Source organism: Egretta garzetta, unplaced genomic scaffold, assembly GCF_000687185.1.
Source record: "Egretta garzetta isolate BGI_Z169 unplaced genomic scaffold, ASM68718v1 scaffold11, whole genome shotgun sequence".
Taxonomy (NCBI): domain Eukaryota; kingdom Metazoa; phylum Chordata; class Aves; order Pelecaniformes; family Ardeidae; genus Egretta; species Egretta garzetta.
Window position 1 is genome coordinate 2590391 of NW_009258621.1, and position 19686 is coordinate 2610076.

Below are 19686 nucleotides of genomic sequence, written 5' to 3' on the forward strand. Positions count from 1 at the left end.
ACTTTGAGGTCTAACACTTCAAAATTTGATTTAAACAACACAAACCTGCAGCAAACCCATCGAATATTCGATTCTTCCTTAGCACGGGGTGGCTATTGGTGCTGATAAGAACACCAGCTTGAGCGTTCCTGAAGATATCATTCTCTTCCAGAAGCCCTATGACAGACCAACAAACACGACGGCTGAGCTTTAGCATTTCCTTACCTGTAACCATTCTGTGAAATATTTTCAAAAGTTCTCACGTGTCATCATCCTTCTAATTCCTTTAACTTGGGAAACACCCGCCAACAGCACTGAAGTTAGTGATACCAGTTTAAAGTAATTCTCCATGTATAAACACGTAAGTGCATTTTTTCAGTAACAAGAGAATTTGGGATCGTATGCACCATTACAGAAAACCCTGTTTTATTTTTGAGGAAACACTAAGCCTTTTCACTTGCCAATTTTTAATTTTTTTTAATTTTTCTAACATCCTTCTGTGCTTGCCTTCTGAAACAAGCAGCCTGCCACAGCAAAGCTTAACTTGCGTTTTTGTTACTGCAGGACAGGATTACTTTAAAATACTTAACTTAAAGCTCATTTACAGCAAGTGATTACCTACAAAATATCAGAAGCTGATACCAGGACACACAACAGTCAGGGGATTTCAGTGGAGGACCACTTCTAAACGTAAAAATATGCAAGAGATTCCTTAAAGATCTGTCTTTTTTCCCCCCTAACTCTTTGACACTGGCAGAACCTGAACTGTTCCGATGCATGGTTTTGGCTACATGACTTGAATTCAATACTGCCTTTCAGTCAAATGGCAAAGCTTACAAAAGCAGATGGGATAAAACGACTGTCCTAGGCAGCAATCTAACAGTCGTCTTGGATGAGATTAATTACCTCTCTGCCTCCCACAGATTTCAGTATTACTGATGTAATTAGGGCTAAAAAGCATCAGTGTGTGTTCATTATAACTATTTTATTACTTCAGAAGACGAGAGCTAGATTTCTAAAGAGCACTTTAAAAAGGACAGTGCTTAATCTGAAATTAAACTCTTATCCAGAATATTCAGTATATGCCAGTAAGGGAAAAAACCTACCTCTTCCCCCATTAAATATACAGATGCCTCCATCTCTTCCATCATGGATTTTATTTCTTCTTAGTGTAGGATTACTGTCTGTTTTAATCCATACACCAGCCATTGCATTGTCAAAAATTTCATTGTCTTCTATAAATCCAAGCCCTAAAATTGAAGGAAGGGTGGAGAAAATAAAATCAAAAAGGATAATAAATGGGAAGAGATAATATTGCAGAACATAAACAATTTAGATAAATGTGAAAAATAAACCTACCAGAATTATAGACAAGAATACCACCATTCTGACCACCCCAGATCTTGTTGCGTCTAATTTTGGGGTTGCTTCCAGTTCTAGAGAGAAACATAAGCAAAGTAGTAATTTAAAACAGTTTACTATCTCCCAAGGCCAAATGTTTAAAATGCCTCTACAGAAATGCCCCACAGATCTCACTGCTTAAAAGAAAAATCTTACTAAGACATGGTTATTTCCAAACATGCAAACGTATTTTAGCTTTACAGACTTCAAGGGCCACGCGTTCTAGTCAATATCCAGGCTGTATTAGTAAAAACTTCTTGTCTTTAAGTTGAAGCAGAGGATATTCAGACATGTTGGATTTAAAAAAAAGTTATTTTTAGAAACAAAATGACAAGAACAGCTAAAGACACAAAAGAGAATAAAACAAGCTAGGTCTGTTTTGACATAAAATCAGAATACATTTTACCTTATCTGAACCCCTGAGTACATGTGATTATAGATGTCATTGTCTTCTAACACGCCATGTCCATTGTCATAAAAATAAACTCCAACCTAACACATGGAGAATTAAATTATTAATTCCAAAGCAATGAAGTATAAAAACACAGAAGAACTTTCTTCTCTGTGGCCCCCTTGTAACCACAGAGCAAAACTCACCTGTTTCCCACTGTGTATTCTGTTTCTCCTCAAGACTGGAGTGCTCCCTGTTGTCACCCAGACTCCAGCCAAAGTATTGCTGTAAACTTCGTTTTCCTCAATCACACCTTGTCCTTTTTCATGCTGAATACAAGACAATTTAAGAGTTGAGAAAACCTGCTGACTGCCAATACTGTTTTTCTGGCTGTGCCTGTCCCTCCCCAACATGGCTTCTTTACTGTAGCAAATTCTCTTCTATTTGAGTACGTATTTTCACTTTTTTTTGTTTTTAAATAACAGTGCATCATGATTTTGAATGTTTGCCATGAAATGAAGAACACTCTGCATGTAAATCACAGTATTTCAAGGCTCTGCAGTAGTATTTGCAAATCTCTGCTAGCTGTTGGTAGAAGAGGCACCTCCCCGATGCCATGCAATCAGATGAAAAATGTGACACCTGGCATTTAAACCTACACCCAGCCCTGTCCACCAGACTGATAAAAAATTGCCATGTCTCTTAAGGTAGCTCTCTTTACCATGTCCTTGTGCTTAAAAGTACAGCAACAGTATTCTTGGTCAGGGTAAACTGTTCCTGTTAGATTTACAGAAGGAACAGACAAAGCTGCACACTTGCAGCATTAGCTGAACCTTAGGTAACTTTCGGGAGAAAGATACACAAATATTTCTCAAAATCTGGTACTGCTTAAGGGAACCTGACAGCTCTTTCAGTTCAATTAGCAGAGCCCTTGCACACGCTGGGAATTGCGCTTTATTCCTCACTTTTACAATACACGACCGTACAGCAATTGCAATGTATATCATCCTGAAGGCAAAAAAAAAAAAAAATATTTTCTGAGGTTAGTGGTAAACACATTACACTCCAAAAAAGCTGAACAGATTTCTAGTTTTTTTTTTTTTTTAATAATGATAATCTACTGTGAAAGCTAAGCCTTTAAAAAGCTTTTAACCAAGAAATGGTGAATTTCTGTCATCTATCCCATTTTAAATTTTTTACTCTGTAATAGAAATAATTTAGTGACGTTCATAGGAGTCTTCATCTTTTAAATATCAGCACCAGCTTCAGCCTATTACACTTAACCTAGTTTATAACGTAAGAAATTCAGTCATTGTAAGTACAATCACACGTTTTACATAAAGTACCCTTTGCCAACATTTATATGAACAGAACCCAAGTTTGTACATCTGTTTGTAGGTAATACTTACTACGTAAATTCCACCATGTTGACCATCATGAATCTTGTTGTGTCGAACTATGGGACAGCTATTTGTTCGAATCTGTATTCCTGCTAATGCATTACCTGTTAACAAAAATGTTATTTAGTACAACTTACATACTCCTTTTTCTCAGAATTCAAGATGCAACAAGCAAATTAGCTTACCATAAATGTCATTTCCTTCAATAAGGCCTCTTCCATCACCAAAGATATAAACACCACCTTGATTCCCATTAAAAATTGCATTGCCCCTAAGAAACAGAAGTATCCACATTATGAAATGTTTATAATACACTGTACAATACTATACAAGTATGTAGTGTCTAGGACTGTACAATATTCAGATTTAAAATAGAGAATTTAGGCTGTCACTTTGAGAAATACATACTTTCAAGTACACATGCAAATTAAAAATGCAGTTCCAACAGAACACAGACAGCAATTTCATTTTTACATACACAGGAGTATCTACAGTTCATTATAAATAACTGACATTAAATTGCACTTTTCCTATCCCCATCAAATCCCTTCTTCCAAGTAGCAAAATACCAGTGAGGAAAACAATACCTTATTGTTGGGTCACTGTTTGAGGTAATCCAAACGCCTGCAAAATTGTTTGCATAGATTTTGTTCTCTATGAATTGTCCTCTTCCTTTTTCATGAACATAGATTCCTCCAGTCTGGCCGTGATGGATTTCACACCGAACTACTGTAGGATTGGCATATGCTTTCACTTCGAAACCTGCTATCCTGTTTCTGTGTATGTTGCAGCTTTCAAAGTAACCCTTAAGACACAAAACATGCAGTTTCCTGTAAAAGTCCTTTTTAAAATGAAGGCCATTCCCTGCCCTCCCTCCCCTCTAAATACAATCCTCATGTAAAAGGAAACAGTACCAAATTAGCTATATAAGTACTTATATTGTCAATTTAAAACAGCTACTGCCACTATATAATTTTTTTTTTCCCAAAATAAAATACTGTTTCAAAGACACTGTGTTTGCATTGCTATTTATTACTACCCATAGAATAGCAAGAAAAAATGGCAACTCTGGATACAGCACCTCAAAGACAACTGAGTATCAGGTTCCCTTACCAGCTCCTAAGGGGCAGACTCCTTTCAAAGGCCATAAAGCCCACAGGTCCAATGGACACGTGCCACAGGTGCCCAAGGACTGTGCTAAGGAGAAGACTACCTACTTGTTTTCAGACCCAGAATCATATATATTTGGTAAAAATATGATTTTTAGGAAGAAGTGTCCTAAATTTCTTTAAAATAACTGGACAGAGTAAATACACATGGATGTGAGAGATGAGTAATTTTTCCAGGGCTGGATTGGTCTGAGCAGCCAACTGGTAAACTCTTTTCTCCCTCCCCTTTTTCTAAAGGGTGTACACTTCCATTTAGACACTGCTATAGTAGTAGTAGGCCTACAACAAAACTGTATTTAAACAAATGCTTTACAACAGCACACCTATTGGGGGGGGAAAACCAAACCAAAACCAGAACACCCCCAAAACCAGACATCCTCCTTCTGCTATGCCAGCGAGCACTCATGTAGCAGCACGATGAACTGGTGCATCTGAAAATTCATCTGTCAAAACGGTGGTTTTCTGCCCAATGATTTCTCCGATTCTAGGTCATTCCAGGGCCATGCAAAGTAACCGTGTCAGTCCTTTCAGAGCATTTTTCCGACACTGTTTTAGAACATTGTGATACTAAAATTCAACCTGTTCTTTGAGGTGAACTTTAATGGTTACTTATATGCCCATTTTCCCCAACTAAAAGAACAGAAACTGAACAACTGAAAGAGAGGAAGCATCTCTTGTTGGAGATGGTAGGCAATCACACAGTGATGTGTTTTAATTTGTGGATGGCTTGGATGCAGGCTCTTGAAAGCTCTAACCCTGACCATCTCCAGCAGGCAGCTGCGGAGGGCAAGACTAAAAACAGAGCGTGTGACATTCAGAGCAGTACACTGCTGCTGCTGAGCAACCAAAATTGCACTGTCCCTTACATCCAAGGGCACAGAGTTGAAAGATAATGTGAACCAATCTTAGCTCTTTCTTTTCCCCTAGATGTCTGTCTGTGCTCTGCAAAGCCATCTATAGTATAAACAACCTATGTGTTTATAGTTTATACAGCTATAGTTTTAGCAGTATGGGTCTTCATCGTGCAAAAGATTATCTGTTTAATGAATTGATAACACATATATTAGTAAAACATCTGAGCCAAAAGGAAAGGGACCCAACTTTCACTGATCTTTGTCACCCTCATAGGCACCCCGTCCAAGTATTTGTCCTGTAGTCACTTAAGTTATTTAGTCTCACTGATTGGGAGACTTGTTGTACTTGTGGACTACAAAAAAGCCCAATTCCTCCTACTGCTCAGCGTAACTGGATTCCAGTGTTTGTACTCACATGACCTACTACCATGAGCACCTCAGTCATGGAGTTTCTACCACATAGAAATTACTCAAGTTACTGCCAACCTAAGTAGAAAGCACCATTTCACTGTTGTATTACGTGCTGTGAATTGCTAAGAGACTTCATCAAACACATTTTAATTACAAAAAAGCAGAAATACATACAGTTCAATGAGGAAACCAAGACAGCATGCACTTCTCCCTACTTTGAGGATTGCAAACAGGAAAGGCACTGCATTCATTAAACATTCTCCAAAAAAGTACTATCAGTGTACACAGCTTGGCTCCCCAGGTCCTTCTGGGTGACAAATAAGAAAGTCAAATGGAAAAAGCCTACCTTCTGTAAATATTCAGAATCTATTTCTTTCAAGGACTTAGGATTAAATTTCTTCAGAGTGAGTCAAGATGTTTTCAGAGTTCTCAAGGAAGCTACACACTAACAGAGGAATCTAAAGGAGATCTCCTCAGAAACACACCTTCATACCAACAGGAAGTCTTTGGGACTTCTTATCCCAAAAGGAACCACGCTTTTTCCTCATTTTCACTTAAAACAAAGCCCTCAGAGAAACTTAAGATGACAATTTGATATAAAGTAAAGCTTAATCCTCTTAATGGAACACATAATTTCAATTAAAACATTGCTATACATGGTCTGGTATCTTTTTAATTACTTCACACATTATCTTCCCTTTGAGTGCCAAATACATTGCAACTACAGCAACATGATGAAAGAAAAGAGGTATTTCAGATGCGCTTCATCACAGCCATTTCAGATGCCATGCTGAAGTTGCAAACAAGTAGAGCCTTTGGTCAGCAATACCTTTGCAAGCTTCCGCAAGCACTGTTATAGTAAGGAAAATAACTACAGAAATTTTGGTACAAATACTTTTAATTCTTGGAAATGAGTCCATATACTGTTTAACTTTTAAACTTGTTTGGAAATGAAAGAGAAGGCGCCTTCACTTCTGCTTGTGTCCCAGTGTATCTACATAATATGCAACTTCAGAGAAGAACAGAAGAGGTATCTGTACATTAATTGTACTCTGCCCACTACGTCCTAGAATACCATAACATCACTTGACAGCAGAGTTCAAGTGTCATTTCTTCAAAAAGCAGAAAATGGAACCTTCAAATGACTGCTCTTCTACCTTCTCAAAAAATACAGGGCCACTGATTCAAAAGAAACTGAGAATTTGCTGTAAGCCTCTGAAAGAAGTGCTCCTCAGAAGTTTGAAAAAAATCCCCCCCAGAAGGGGGAGAAAAAAAAAAAAAATAAAAAAGAAATCTATAGCTGAGATTCCTTTATAAAGCTGACTGCTGGGTCAGAAAGTCAAGGTTTTCTGCCAGGTAAGATCCTACAGCATTCAATACTCATAAAGAAAAGCTGCATTAAAAAGTCCAGTCCACCTCAAGCAGAGCCAGCTTAAGCTGATCAGCTGACTTTGAGCTGATGCAGCTAAACCCAGTGTTGAGACCTGTGCTTGTGAGACCATGTCTGAACACCACCCGTGCGCGTAATTATTAAACTGAATTCAGTCAAACCAACAGAATTGCTGTTTGTCAGAAACACATGCTCTTCTGCAGTCCTGAGTGACTACCTCATTCCCAGACTGCCTATTTCCTACACCATTCTCCGTTGAAACCAACAACTCCTTTGGCCCAAATTCACCCCCCTATGGAGAAGGGCTAAACTTATCTCACTCTTTAAGATGCCCCCAGGCAATCCCTGGTATCTTTTCCAGCCACCACAGCTGCTCCCCTTCAAAAGGCATTGTTGTGCCTTTGAACTAGATCTTCCTCAAAGACATCTTCTGGATCCCAAGAAAACACATATGGGTTCAGACAACATTTCCTTCTTGGAAAGTTAACAAGTATTTTCTTAATAAGGAAACTGTTTCTAAGTATGGAGTTAAGTGATCTATTATCCATAGGGCCCACAAATACTGTTTGCAAAGCCAAAGCTTACTGCCACCTCCACGTATAACCAGTAACACCATTAGAAACAGACTGTTCCTTTCTTACCGCTTCTAACAGCGCACACAGGCTGCCCAAGCTTCAGCTCTTCAGCTCCATCCAGCTGCTGGGCAGCTCAAGCCCAGATCCTTTACGAAGACTCTGCCAGGCAGCTATTAAGGTCAGGAAGGTCAATACTCCTCCTCTGAAGAGAGGGATTGCAAGTGTTGTATTGCCTCCACCTCAGCTAAGAATGATTTTCTAGTGTGCTGGGTATTTTAATTGTGTTTTGTGATAGTTTCTGGTTATAATTCATCAAGTAGCAGTAGAAGAACCTGGAGGACGCAGCACCTAGCAGTGCCAGGATTGCTTAGTAAGAAAGAGAGGTCCCTGTGGTTAATAAGGAAGAAGGAATAAGAGATACATGTGTGGAAAAAAGTATTACAACCTTACACAAAAATCCCAAGTGTAAGGAGAGTCAAAATACCTTAGCAGTAGCTTTCTCCTTGAAATATCCTAAATATTAAGAAGTAGCTCTGTACACCAAATTTATTTAAAATACCAGGCAAATCATCAGCTGTGGGCACAAGATGGCAGCCACAGCGACAGAAAGCGTGGGCAAGAACACACCACTGCAGCCTGTTAAGACGTGAGCAGAGAAAGTAATCGCCAACAGACAAACATCACAGTAATGGTGACGTTGATGTTTCCATACACTACTTAATGTACAGAAAAAACTGATGTGATGACAAAGAAGGATTCCTGAGCAGCTAGACAAGCTCAGAAGAGTTTTTACATCAAGAGTAACTTAGCAATTGAACTTGGATTCTTTTTTTTTTTTTGCTTTCTGCATTTTATCTAGTCTAACAAATAATGCTTTGAAATGCATTAGGGTTAAAATTTGTACCTGATGGGACTTTGTTCACCACTTTTCTTCTCAGAGGAATTTTTTCCCCATATATTTCTAAAAAGGCTTTTTTTCTTTCTCTGTCTCAAAGACTGCACACAACATTACAGAAACATGGAGGCATTTCATGTTATTGTTTCAACAATACAGGTATTTTTAAAAAAGAAAAAAGAAAATACAAAAAAGAAAAAAAGAAAAAAGAAAAGAGATAATTGTGCAAGCTTTAACACTTCCTAAATATTTAATGACACTTGTATTCCCAACAGGGTAAGAAAAAAAAAACCAGGAGACCAACAGAGAAAGAAATGAACTGCTAAAGAGTATCTGACTCTGTATCAACTTCATTAAATAGCAATAATAAGTGTGACTGACAGCACAAAAAATACATTTATAAAAAATTTGCCTCCCAAAGCCTGCAATGGTCTTTATTTGAGAGTTGGTGGATTTTGTAAAAATCCAAATGCAGCATAAAGAAAACCACATTCAAGATGCAAAACAAACCCTTTATTTTTAGTGCATAGGGAAAATTTGCTATTGCAGCAAAAGGCCAACTGAGTTTTTCTGTAGCCTGTATAGAAACTGGCATAAGCTTCGTTTTTATTTTTTGGACTTTATATACAGACTTCTTTAAAATTACCTGATTTGTAGGATTTAAAGAACTGAGCTGCCAACTAGCTACAACCACCCAACCGAGACACATGTTACTATACATTTCTTCCATCAGAAAGAAAAAAACAGCAATAGTGCTATGTTTCTCATTTGGGAGCAAGAGAAATGAAGACTGTTATGCCTAGATCTCAGCTTTAAACTATAAAATTATGCTTATTCTTACAGTAAACAGGAATTTCTCTGTTTGCATACAACTACGAAATACAGCTTACGACAAATGTCTGGTAACCCGTCTCAGGCAACTGGCAAAGAGAGGTCAGTGTAAGGCGCTGAGGGCTGCCAATGCCACACTGTATTTTTAATGCCTGCTTGCTAAACATTTGGCACAAGCACTAAGGCAAACGTCAGAATATTCCCAGTTTAGAAATAAGAGGTTAAGTTTCTGCAAGTATCAAAACACAAAGAGCAGTCTGAGAGCATGAAACTGAAAAACAAAGCACTCTTGAATCTTTCAGAGCCAGCACTCCAGCACAGAAACCCACGGGAAAAGAACGTGTAGGGCAGGAATTCAGCACTGGAATGTTCTTATCCCACCTCACAGTCACAAGCATTGGGAAAAAAAAAAAAATACACACCCAAAAATAACAGAAGGGAAGTGAGAGAAGTGAACATAGAAAATCCATTCATTTGTTTAGGTATGTAGGATTTGTATCTGAAAGATACAGTGTCACTTACAGTATGTAAATATTGCCAATGATGTCATGTCATCAACTATCACTAGCAGGATACAGAACAGAGGATGCTGCCAAAAGCAGACTTTGAGATGGAAGTGGTGGGGGGGGAATTGTTCAAAGGAGTTTAGACTAAGAAAGATTTCAATAGTATTTGCAGCTGAGATAAATATTATTCACATGTTCTCTTTAGTGTGCTAGTGTTTCCTTTAAACAAAAAAGAAAAATTTGTTTCAATTCCATTTTGCTTGTGATACCACACTGATCACAGCATTGGAACAGGCATTCTACCGGCAAGAAAACAGATCAAATACACTTTTATTTAAAATTAATCAAGTGAATTTAGTCTGGCTTTTAATTTTTTTTTAATATTTCAATGCTCTTATTTTATATTTATACTTCAGTACTTAAACAAGAAGCAGCTCCTAGCCAGACTTTCCAATTAACCCTCAAGCCTACATACAGACATCTCCCCTCCACGAGTTACCGAAGCACTCTCCTTTCCCAGCCTCTCTATAGGTGAAATCACTTCACTATGTGTTTTTGAGCCTGTTTAAGTCTTGGACGGATGTATGGATGCACTGAAGCGGATTAGGAGTGTTTATACAATATGCTAATACAGCTTAAATGAGGCAGTGGCAGTGTCCAATCAATGAGATAATATAAAGCAAAGACATAACATCTTAAGTTTGCCACCACTCTCTGCAAAATAGCCAAACAATTACATCTCTAGAGAATATAAAATGCCAAGAAACCTGTCAGAAGGCTGCTAGAAGCATTCTTCTGGGCTGGTATGATCTTGCCGAACATAGAACAAATATGCTCCTTAGGATGTAACCGAGTGGGGAAGAGGCACCTAACAGAGCAGAATCCCACCACATTTGACCTTCCACTGCAAGATTTTATGCCAGCCAGCAGCAAAAATAACAGCACACTCCGTGACCCATTTACCTTCCACTGAGACCAGGAAACTGCAAATGAGCTACAACCAGTACTGCATTGCTCCTTTGCCCCCACCTCCCCAGCAACTTGGGTGGAAAGGAGAAAAGCATCACTAGTTTCTATCCACAGTGGATTTTCTGTTAATACCATTTCCAGACTGCCAACACTCATCAAGAACCCGACCAGATCTGGGTTAGAACTAAAGCAACAGGACAAGTGCTTACAAGGGAAGGAAGATAGCCTAACAAAGGGAAAAAAGATCCACAATTTAGTGAGTCTAAAAACACCCAGACAGGGACCAAAATATCCATCTTCAAAAACCAGCTGCTTCTCTTCTTCCTCTTATCCATGATAAAACTACTTTTTTTTTTCTGAAAGCTTGCTACGCTATGTATTAGCTATAATTGCATTAATCATTCATCAAAATTATGGAAATTTATTTCCCCAAATAAGTGTCTCATAATGAGTGATTATTATTTTATTCAGTAGGCATCTGAGACCTAGCCAACAGTTCCCCAACACATAACACACAGTGTAGAAAATCCTCATGTAGAAGTTCAGTAGGAAAGCTAACGCAATTTAGTACCTAAATTAATAAACATTTTATTTAGGAATAAGATTACTTTAAAATAGTGGACTATAGTTTCCTTGGAGCAAGCATCAAATTAGTCTAAGTTCAAAATGAGTGTCTACTGTAGTTAGATCACTGAAATTACTAGATTTGGGGGATGGTGGTGACAGCAAGATGAAATACATGAGCGATATGTAAGGAACAGTGGATCCAAAGGTCAGAAGATAAAGTGACAAAATTGAAGTGAGAAAACAGAGGCCCAGTCTACACCCAAGTATGTCTGTAAAAGTGTGACTTGGGAATCATCCTTCTCGGCTAGTCAAAGTCATTACTGTCTAATGCTTGCAAGTATTTTTTACAAGTATTCTTTCTTTCTCAGGGACTAAGATCTACCAACAAAACTACTACTTAGATGATAAAAGACATTTACTTACGAAGAACAACCATGGATGTAACATAGCGGGTCTAATTATGGTCTTCTTGCCAAAGAAGAGGCCTAGCATATATTTAGCCATAGCTAGGCAAGACATGTCAGCTAGTAAGGCTAGGAACAAAACATATGGAGGGGAATATGCACTACTATCCCAGAGCACGTGAAACATGCACTGGTTTGGCTGACCTCATTCTTCAGCAGCGTTCTGAAATCAAGTCTGTTACAGTGCAGTTTTTATTACAGCAGCAGCACAGTACCAGAGAAGAGGTTCCCATTTATCTACAGCACCTTCAAAAATGCAACTGCCAAAACAACTGACTATATACTTTATTATTCCCTATTACCAAAGGTGTAGGTAATCCATATCCTGCAGTATCCAACGCCTACAGCAAGATTATCAAATTCAGTGGTATCCTTGGGAAGGCAAGAGGCAATCTGAAATCATGTTGATTTTGAACACTTACATTTGATCTGACAGTGAGCATTAACTCCAGCATCCCATATTTAGTTTGACATTTAGTTCACCATGCTCTGATCACATTTTGTACTTTTTATGTGCGTAATCTTCATATAATCATAGAATAGTTTGGGTTGGAAGGGACCTTTAAAGGTCATCTAGTCCAACATCCCTGCAATGAGCAGGGACATCTTCAACTAGATCAGGTTGCTCAGAGCCCCACCCAGCCTGACCTTGAATGTTTCCAGGGATGGGGCATCTACCGCCTCTCTGGGCAACCTGTTCCAGTGTTTCACCACCCTCATAGTAAAATTTTTCTTCCTTATATCCAGTCTAAATGTACCCTCTTTTAGTTTAAAATCATTACCCCATGTCCTATTGCTACAGGCAAGGGTGCACTTGATCCCACTATCTGTGTAACTGATGAAGATATTAAACAGTACTGGTCCCAATACGGACCCCTGATGGACACCACCTGTCACCAGTCTCCATCTAGACATTGAGCCATTGACCACTACCCTCTGCATGTGACCATCCAACCAATTCCTCATCCACTGAACAGTCCACCCATCAAATCCACAGGTCTCCAATTCAGAGAGAAGCATGTTGTGGCGGACTGCATCAAAGGCCTTATAGAAGTCCAGATAGACAACATCTGTAGCTTTTCCCTTGTCCAGTGGTGTAGTCACTCCATTGTGGAAGGCCATTAGGTTGGTCAGGCAGGACTTGCCTTTGGTGAAGCCATGCTGGCTGTCTCAAATCCCCTCCGTCCTCCATGTGCTTTAGCATACTTCTAGGAGGATCTGTGCCATGATCTTCCCAGGCACAGAGATGAGGCTGACAAGTCAGTAGCTCCCAGGGTCCTCCTTTCGACCCTTTTAAAAAAAAGGGTGCAATATTTCCCTTTTTCCAGTCACCAGGGACTTCACCTGATGGCCATGACTTCTCAAATAACATGGAGAGTGGCTTGGCACCTACAACAGTCAATTCCCTCAGGACTCTGGGATGCATCTATCTTCCCAGGCACAGAGATGAGGCTGACAAGTCAGTAGCTCCCAGGGTCCTCCTTTCGACCCTTTTAAAAAAAAGGGTGCAATATTTCCCTTTTTCCAGTCACCAGGGACTTCACCTGATGGCCATGACTTCTCAAATAACATGGAGAGTGGCTTGGCACCTACAACAGTCAATTCCCTCAGGACTCTGGGATGCATCTCATCAGTTCCCCTCCATGTGCTTTAGCATACTTCTAGGAGGATCTGTGCCATGATCTTCCCAGGCACAGAGATGAGGCTGACAAGTCAGTAGCTCCCAGGGTCCTCCTTTCGACCCTTTTAAAAAAAAGGGTGCAATATTTCCCTTTTTCCAGTCACCAGGGACTTCACCTGATGGCCATGACTTCTCAAATAACATGGAGAGTGGCTTGGCACCTACAACAGTCAATTCCCTCAGGACTCTGGGATGCATCTCATCAGTTCCCACAGACTTCTGTAGGTTCAGGTTCCTCAGGTGGTAGCGAACCTGATCTTCTCTTACGGTGGGAGGGACTTTGCTCCCCCAGTCCCCGTCTTGCAGTCCATCCACTTGAGACGTGGGGAAAGGGAGGTTGCCAGTGAAGACTGAGGCAAAAAAGTTGATGAATACCTTAGCCTTCTACTCATCCATTGTTAACAGTTTGCCAGTCTTGCTCATCATGGGCGGTACGCTTTCTTTGACTTTCCTTTTCTGGCTGGCATATCTGTAGAAGCCCTTGTTGTTATTCTTTGCATCCCTTGACAAGTTCAGCTCCATCCATGCCTTGGCCCTCCTGACCCCATCCCCACACAACCGGGCAGCATGCCTATACTCTTCCCAGGACGCCTGTCCCTGCTTCCACTACCTGTGCACTTCCTTCTTGCCTTTAGTCTGACCAGCAGGTCTTGACTCAACCACACTGCTCTCTTGTCCTCCTTTCCTGATTTCTTACATCTGGGAATCAAGAACTCTTGCACTCTATCGAAAGCATCTTTAAAGAACTGCCATTTTAAGAGTGACTAGAAGAAAACTGCTAGTTTTGCCAGCTGGGTGGGGGGAGTTAAGACTTCATCATTCAATCAGGAAAAAAAAACTATTTGGCACTGTTTGGAAGACATGCAGAATATTTTGCTAAAGCAAATCAGCAAATACCACCTTTTATTTCAATCGCAAAAATCCATTCTGTTTATTTCAAGGTCTATGCAAACTCATTACTCGCTACTTCACATGTACATGGAAGTTACTACCTTCATCCCACAGAAACAAACATTTTTATGAAAGAAGGACTGAATTCTGGAATGAAATTGTGTTAAAATTCCACAGCTAACTCCATGGTAGACAAGTCCTCTTCCCAGAGAAGTTGGACATACCTTGTTTCAGAGATGTAACATTAAAATAAGACTGATTAAGTCTCCACAGAGCATTTTATTTAATTGTTAAGTCTTCCAGCACCTTATTTGTTGTTGTTTCAAAGAAAAAAGAATGAAGCTATAGTGTAAATGTAAGCCTACCATTTACATCCTACTTCAAGAGGTATTTTGTGACCGCAACATAATTCTACGTAACAGGCTGACAATCAACTGCAAAAGCCTTGCTTAAACCTCTTTCAGCTAAAATTGTCTTTAAAGTAAAGTTGCCCACTGAAGGCAAGAGAAGAAGAGTAGGCATATTTTAAAGTATCTGTTCACATGTAAAAGCATGGTTTTTTAAACCTTTCTTCAATGATGGGCAAAATCTGAAGACTTTAGCTATGCAACATCTGTATTTCTTTCTTCAAAAGAAAACATATACGTTACCATGCCATGGTCAAAAGTGAAAACGCCAACATCACGTCCATGGTGAATGTGATTCCGTCTGATAATGGGATTTCCATGGTTTTTAACCCAAATCCCTGCTAATGCATTATTGGAGATCTCATTGTCCTCATATATTCCCTGGGAAATAAAAATGTGAATTAAGACATTAAGGAAATTAAGGAATAAAGAACAGTAAACAATTTTATCGAAGTAAAGAAACTGATATCAAAAAATACCTGTGCATGGTCTGTAATATAAAGTCCAACATTTTCACAGTCGCTGATGTTACAGTGTTTAATAGTAGGACAAGCTCCCTGGCCACTTACACATACTGCAGAGCCAACTGGAAGAAAACAGTACAGTTACCATAGCTTCAAAGCATAGTGTATTTATAAATAGTCTGGCGGTGCTTTTGCAAGAAAAGTTAGCCTGAACTGATATTTAAAAAAGATTCAGCACGAACAGTGCCAAAGCATTGCAAGCCACAGGCAGAAAAAAACAAATGTCATCATTTTGTAGATGCAAAGAACCCAAGGTAGGAGTTGCTTTAAAAATCATTCTGCCAAGGTTACACAGCTGCATATGATTGCCAGAACAGACAATAGTTTATATAATAATTCACGCTTATGAAAGTTCTCACTCATTTATTTCACTACGTTAGGCCTGCTGTATACTGACTATTCACAACAAAAGACAACAGAAATATAATAAAATTCTATGCTAATTACTGCCTTATTTTACTCCCCTTTAAACTTTCATAACCCAGTACTTCAAAGAGCCCAAACAAATAATACTTTTGTAGCATACACAGACACACTGTCTAACTAAAGATGAGCAGGAGACAAACAGCACAATCTTGAGTACAGAACTACACATCAGAAACCAACAGGTCTCTTTCCCAGCTGAATTACAAAGCTCCTTGCTGCAGCTCCTCGGATGACTTCAGCTACCATACCATTACACAGAAAACAAACTCTTCAGGCAACTAGGGCTCATACTGCTCAGGACTTCATCAGATCAGCTCAATTCCCGGAAAGCCATGAAGTATGAAAACATGAAATTCTGCAGCCACTAAAAATCAATGGCAGATTCACAGTGTTTTCAGTAAGGTAAGACCTCATCTCAGGGTATCTGGCCTACGTAACGCACACCTTCCCTGCCATTAAACGCTACCTAATAAGCAAGCCAGTGCATGCTCTATTGGTACATTTTCGTATTACCTGCTAGCATAGTACCACAAAGACTACACTTTAATAATTCATAGACTCATTTACAGGGCTTTTTTTTTTTTTTTAAATCCTAAAGAAGTTATTTTGATTCTCTAGTCCAACCTTATGAATAATACAGGCTATACTAATTCCCTGAATTAATTTCTGCTTCAATTCTAGTAGCAGGAGCTTCAGCACGTATCTTTTAGAAACACGTTTAATTTTGATGTATTTACAACAACTGAGAAACCACCATGAAGCTGGTTACAGAGTTGTTACCCTGTTAATTTACACTTTAATTGCCCAGCTGAATTCCTCTGGCTTTAGCGCCCAGTTACTGGTTCTCCGTACACCAGCATGTGCCATACCGAATGCACGCATGTATTTAGTGCACGCAAGCAATTTACTCCTTCAGCTTTCTCCTTGATAAAGTAACAAATTGCAGTCAGTATGTTTTTCATTACAACTGAATTTTTCTGCTTTATCCTTTAGGACTTTTCATTGAACCGTTTCTAAATTTTCAACATGTTGCTATGGACACCAGGAAAGAGCACTTTATTCTGAAGCAGGACTAAGCAGAGGTGTAATATAGTCTCTCTACTTCTGCTCAATATTCCCACAGGTATAACTAAGGATCACATCGGTTCTTTCGGCCACTTGACTACACAAGGGCTCCTCTTTAGCTGTTTACTCACAATAGCTAAGCTTTTCCCAGGAATCCAGCTTCCCAGGAGAGAGGTTTATAACTTAAAACCAGGAACAAAAGTGAGTTGTGTGTATAACTTCACCCTTGTGCGTGCTAATGTGAATACTGTTTGAGAGCCCACCTTCCAAAAAGGGCATAGCAACCCATCCTCCTGGTTATTTATAATACCCTAAGTCTTCATCACCTACAAGTCTCATCAGTATGCATTTTATTTCTTCTCTGCAAGTCATTGATAAAGTGGCTTAAAGTCAAGAAGTCATCTTTGAAATAGCCACAAAAAAGCCATTTATAATTACCCTGAAAGTTATTTTTCATCTATTTAATGTACGCTCTGGTAATTCTGTAAAATTTTAATGTTTTAAGGCAATATATGTTTGAAGTCAATTTTTTTTTAAGGATCTATGTAATTATACCGGGATTGCTACTTCTTTTAGTCAAAGAAAGTAATCAAAAATGCTAGCAGTGTGATGCAACCATTATAACTTTCTGTAAATACGCATTAAATTTGCTTCAATCATAAATTTTAAATCCTTGATTGACCAAACCCCTGCATTTACTACCTCATTATCCTACCCAAGATCAATAAGGCAGTACTACTTGCCATACGTCATCCTGTTCAGTCTCCCCCATGCTGCCCCCCTGCCCAGGGACCATCTCACCCAGGTTTCAAGTTACTGTTGATACATAATAGGAGCCTGTAAGATTTCTTGGCCAGTTCTTTTTAAACTCCTCAGTTCTTTTTAAACTCCTGCATGATTTTAGCGTGTCTATTTTTACAGCTGTTTAACCTCATCCACGGTTACTGTCAAGAGTGGAACATATCTCATTATCCCTCTAGGGTATGAGCACATTTATCATTCCTGCCTATTCTTATTAAATATGGAACAAAAATTACACAACACTTTGCCATTCAAATTCTTCCATTCTATGATGGATCAGCATAGCTGCTAAAAATCCCTTTGTTCCCCAAGTCAAAACACAAGCACTATCTCTTCTAGAAAGATGTTCTATCTGGTCTCGTTTTTCAAGTTCTTTTTGGGGGATGGTGGTCATTTTGTTGGGGTGTTTGTATTTGGCAGAAGTGTCCCCCAGTTTCCTGTAATTCCTAGTTTCCTACTTATATTAGCAGCTAATAACTTCCCATTTCTTTTATTTCATAATTGCTTTCACTCCCATTTCCTCTACCTCTTTTGGTGACACCAAAGAAGTGTAGAACCCAGTGTGATGTTTTAAAAGCATACCTCTATCACATTTTACTTATTTAAATGAAAACAACCTTTATTCTGACCCACTTCACTGGACTTCATTACTGATTGTTTGAAATTGGTCTTTTTAGAGTGCCAAATAGATGTATTAACTGGTTTAGGCTTTATTTTGTTTATTCAGAATATAATGATTGCACACACTTAAGCAATATTTTAAAAAGGCACATTGCCATCCACTACTACTTTTATCTATCAAGGTGAGGACTAATACAGATATCCCCTATAATGGATGTAATAGAACCTCTAGACTCAGGATCTTGCCATTTACACTTTATTTAAAAATATTTCAAAGATGCTTTGAACTGGCAGCAAGAAACCTCCAGCTTAAATCACTTGCACTTACATAGCTCCCATCTTTACATATAACATACATTAAGAACTTTACATATGACACAATGTAGAAATATGCTTTAATGCAATTAGGAGATCTACAGAAAGTGTATCAAGCATGTGCTAGCAAAGAGATTTTGAATGCTTATGGATCAACATTTCAGAGATGTCATTGACTTGGAAACAGTAAATGCCTTTTCTGGCAGACCGCCATTTCTTCCTCCCTTTTACACACACAGTGCTTCCTGAGTAGGTTATAAGGAGGCTTAGTAGGATTAAAAGTCAGTAAACATTAATAATCAATAAGTGATGGATAGTACAGCCTACACACAGCCTCAAAAATTGACCAGAAATTTTAACTTCAGAAGAGAAAAGCAACAATTCAATGCAGCAAACATTCAGAAATCCAGAGTATTGAAGAGGGCAAAAGTCCAAAATTATCAGAAATTCTTCCATAATGAAAAGTGGTCATGATAAATATTGTCAAAGCTTAATTTTAACAAACAATTTTCACAAAAGCATCAAGACCTACTAGCTTATCTATAAGCACGTTTCAATATGAAGCCATGCAGCTCTTAAAACTACTTTTATAACCAAGCTGAACATGGTCCAAGAAACTAATCTCATTCCTGTCATTTGTTACCAGGGTCCCCAATATCAGTATATAGGAACTTCCAGAACAAATTTGCTTCGTATACTTCAACTTACCAGTATTGAGCATTAAATAAAGAAATCAAGATACTGAGAGCAGCTAGCTGTCCTTTGTTCCTTTTTTTTTTTTCGTTTTTAACACTTCCACATATTAGCTGATATGTCTCCAATAAAATAGATGGTGATGTAAAGCGTAGAGCTGCCTTGACCAAAAGTGAATTAGTGTTTTATAACCTGAAACCTCCAAGAGTGTATCTTCCTCTACAAAGCACAGACAAGTAATCCTCACGCCATTCTTATTAGTTCCCTGCAGAATTCTGTCCTTCTTAGCTCATACCAGAGGAGTGTAGTTTTTATATCTAGTTGAAGATCTCCTTGTTTTCCTTGCCTTTATGTTGAGCTGAGCAACCTTTATGCTCAGCCCACTGCACAGATCCATTCCATATCCCTACTTAAACTTAAGTATATAAAGTTCATCTTGCCATTTCCATGCAAAGACTCA

At 38.8% G+C, this 19686-nt stretch overlaps 1 protein-coding gene across 3 annotated transcripts in view; it reads right to left on the bottom strand.

Moving 5' to 3' along the window:
• Nucleotides 1–19686, bottom strand: part of FBXO11 (F-box protein 11) — a 40169-nt gene that overhangs the window by 4570 nt on the left and 15913 nt on the right. For all 3 annotated transcript variants that reach the window (XM_035903602.1, XM_009648199.2, XM_035903601.1), the window contains exons 9-18: nucleotides 15261–15367; nucleotides 15025–15162; nucleotides 3759–3976; nucleotides 3357–3442; nucleotides 3181–3275; nucleotides 1978–2100; nucleotides 1787–1872; nucleotides 1339–1415; nucleotides 1086–1229; nucleotides 46–156 (exon numbers count right to left, since the gene is read on the bottom strand). In XM_035903602.1, the coding sequence (XP_035759495.1) occupies nucleotides 46–156; nucleotides 1086–1229; nucleotides 1339–1415; nucleotides 1787–1872; nucleotides 1978–2100; nucleotides 3181–3275; nucleotides 3357–3442; nucleotides 3759–3976; nucleotides 15025–15162; nucleotides 15261–15367 (1185 nt within the window). The remainder of the gene's footprint in view (nucleotides 1–45; nucleotides 157–1085; nucleotides 1230–1338; nucleotides 1416–1786; nucleotides 1873–1977; nucleotides 2101–3180; nucleotides 3276–3356; nucleotides 3443–3758; nucleotides 3977–15024; nucleotides 15163–15260; nucleotides 15368–19686) is intronic.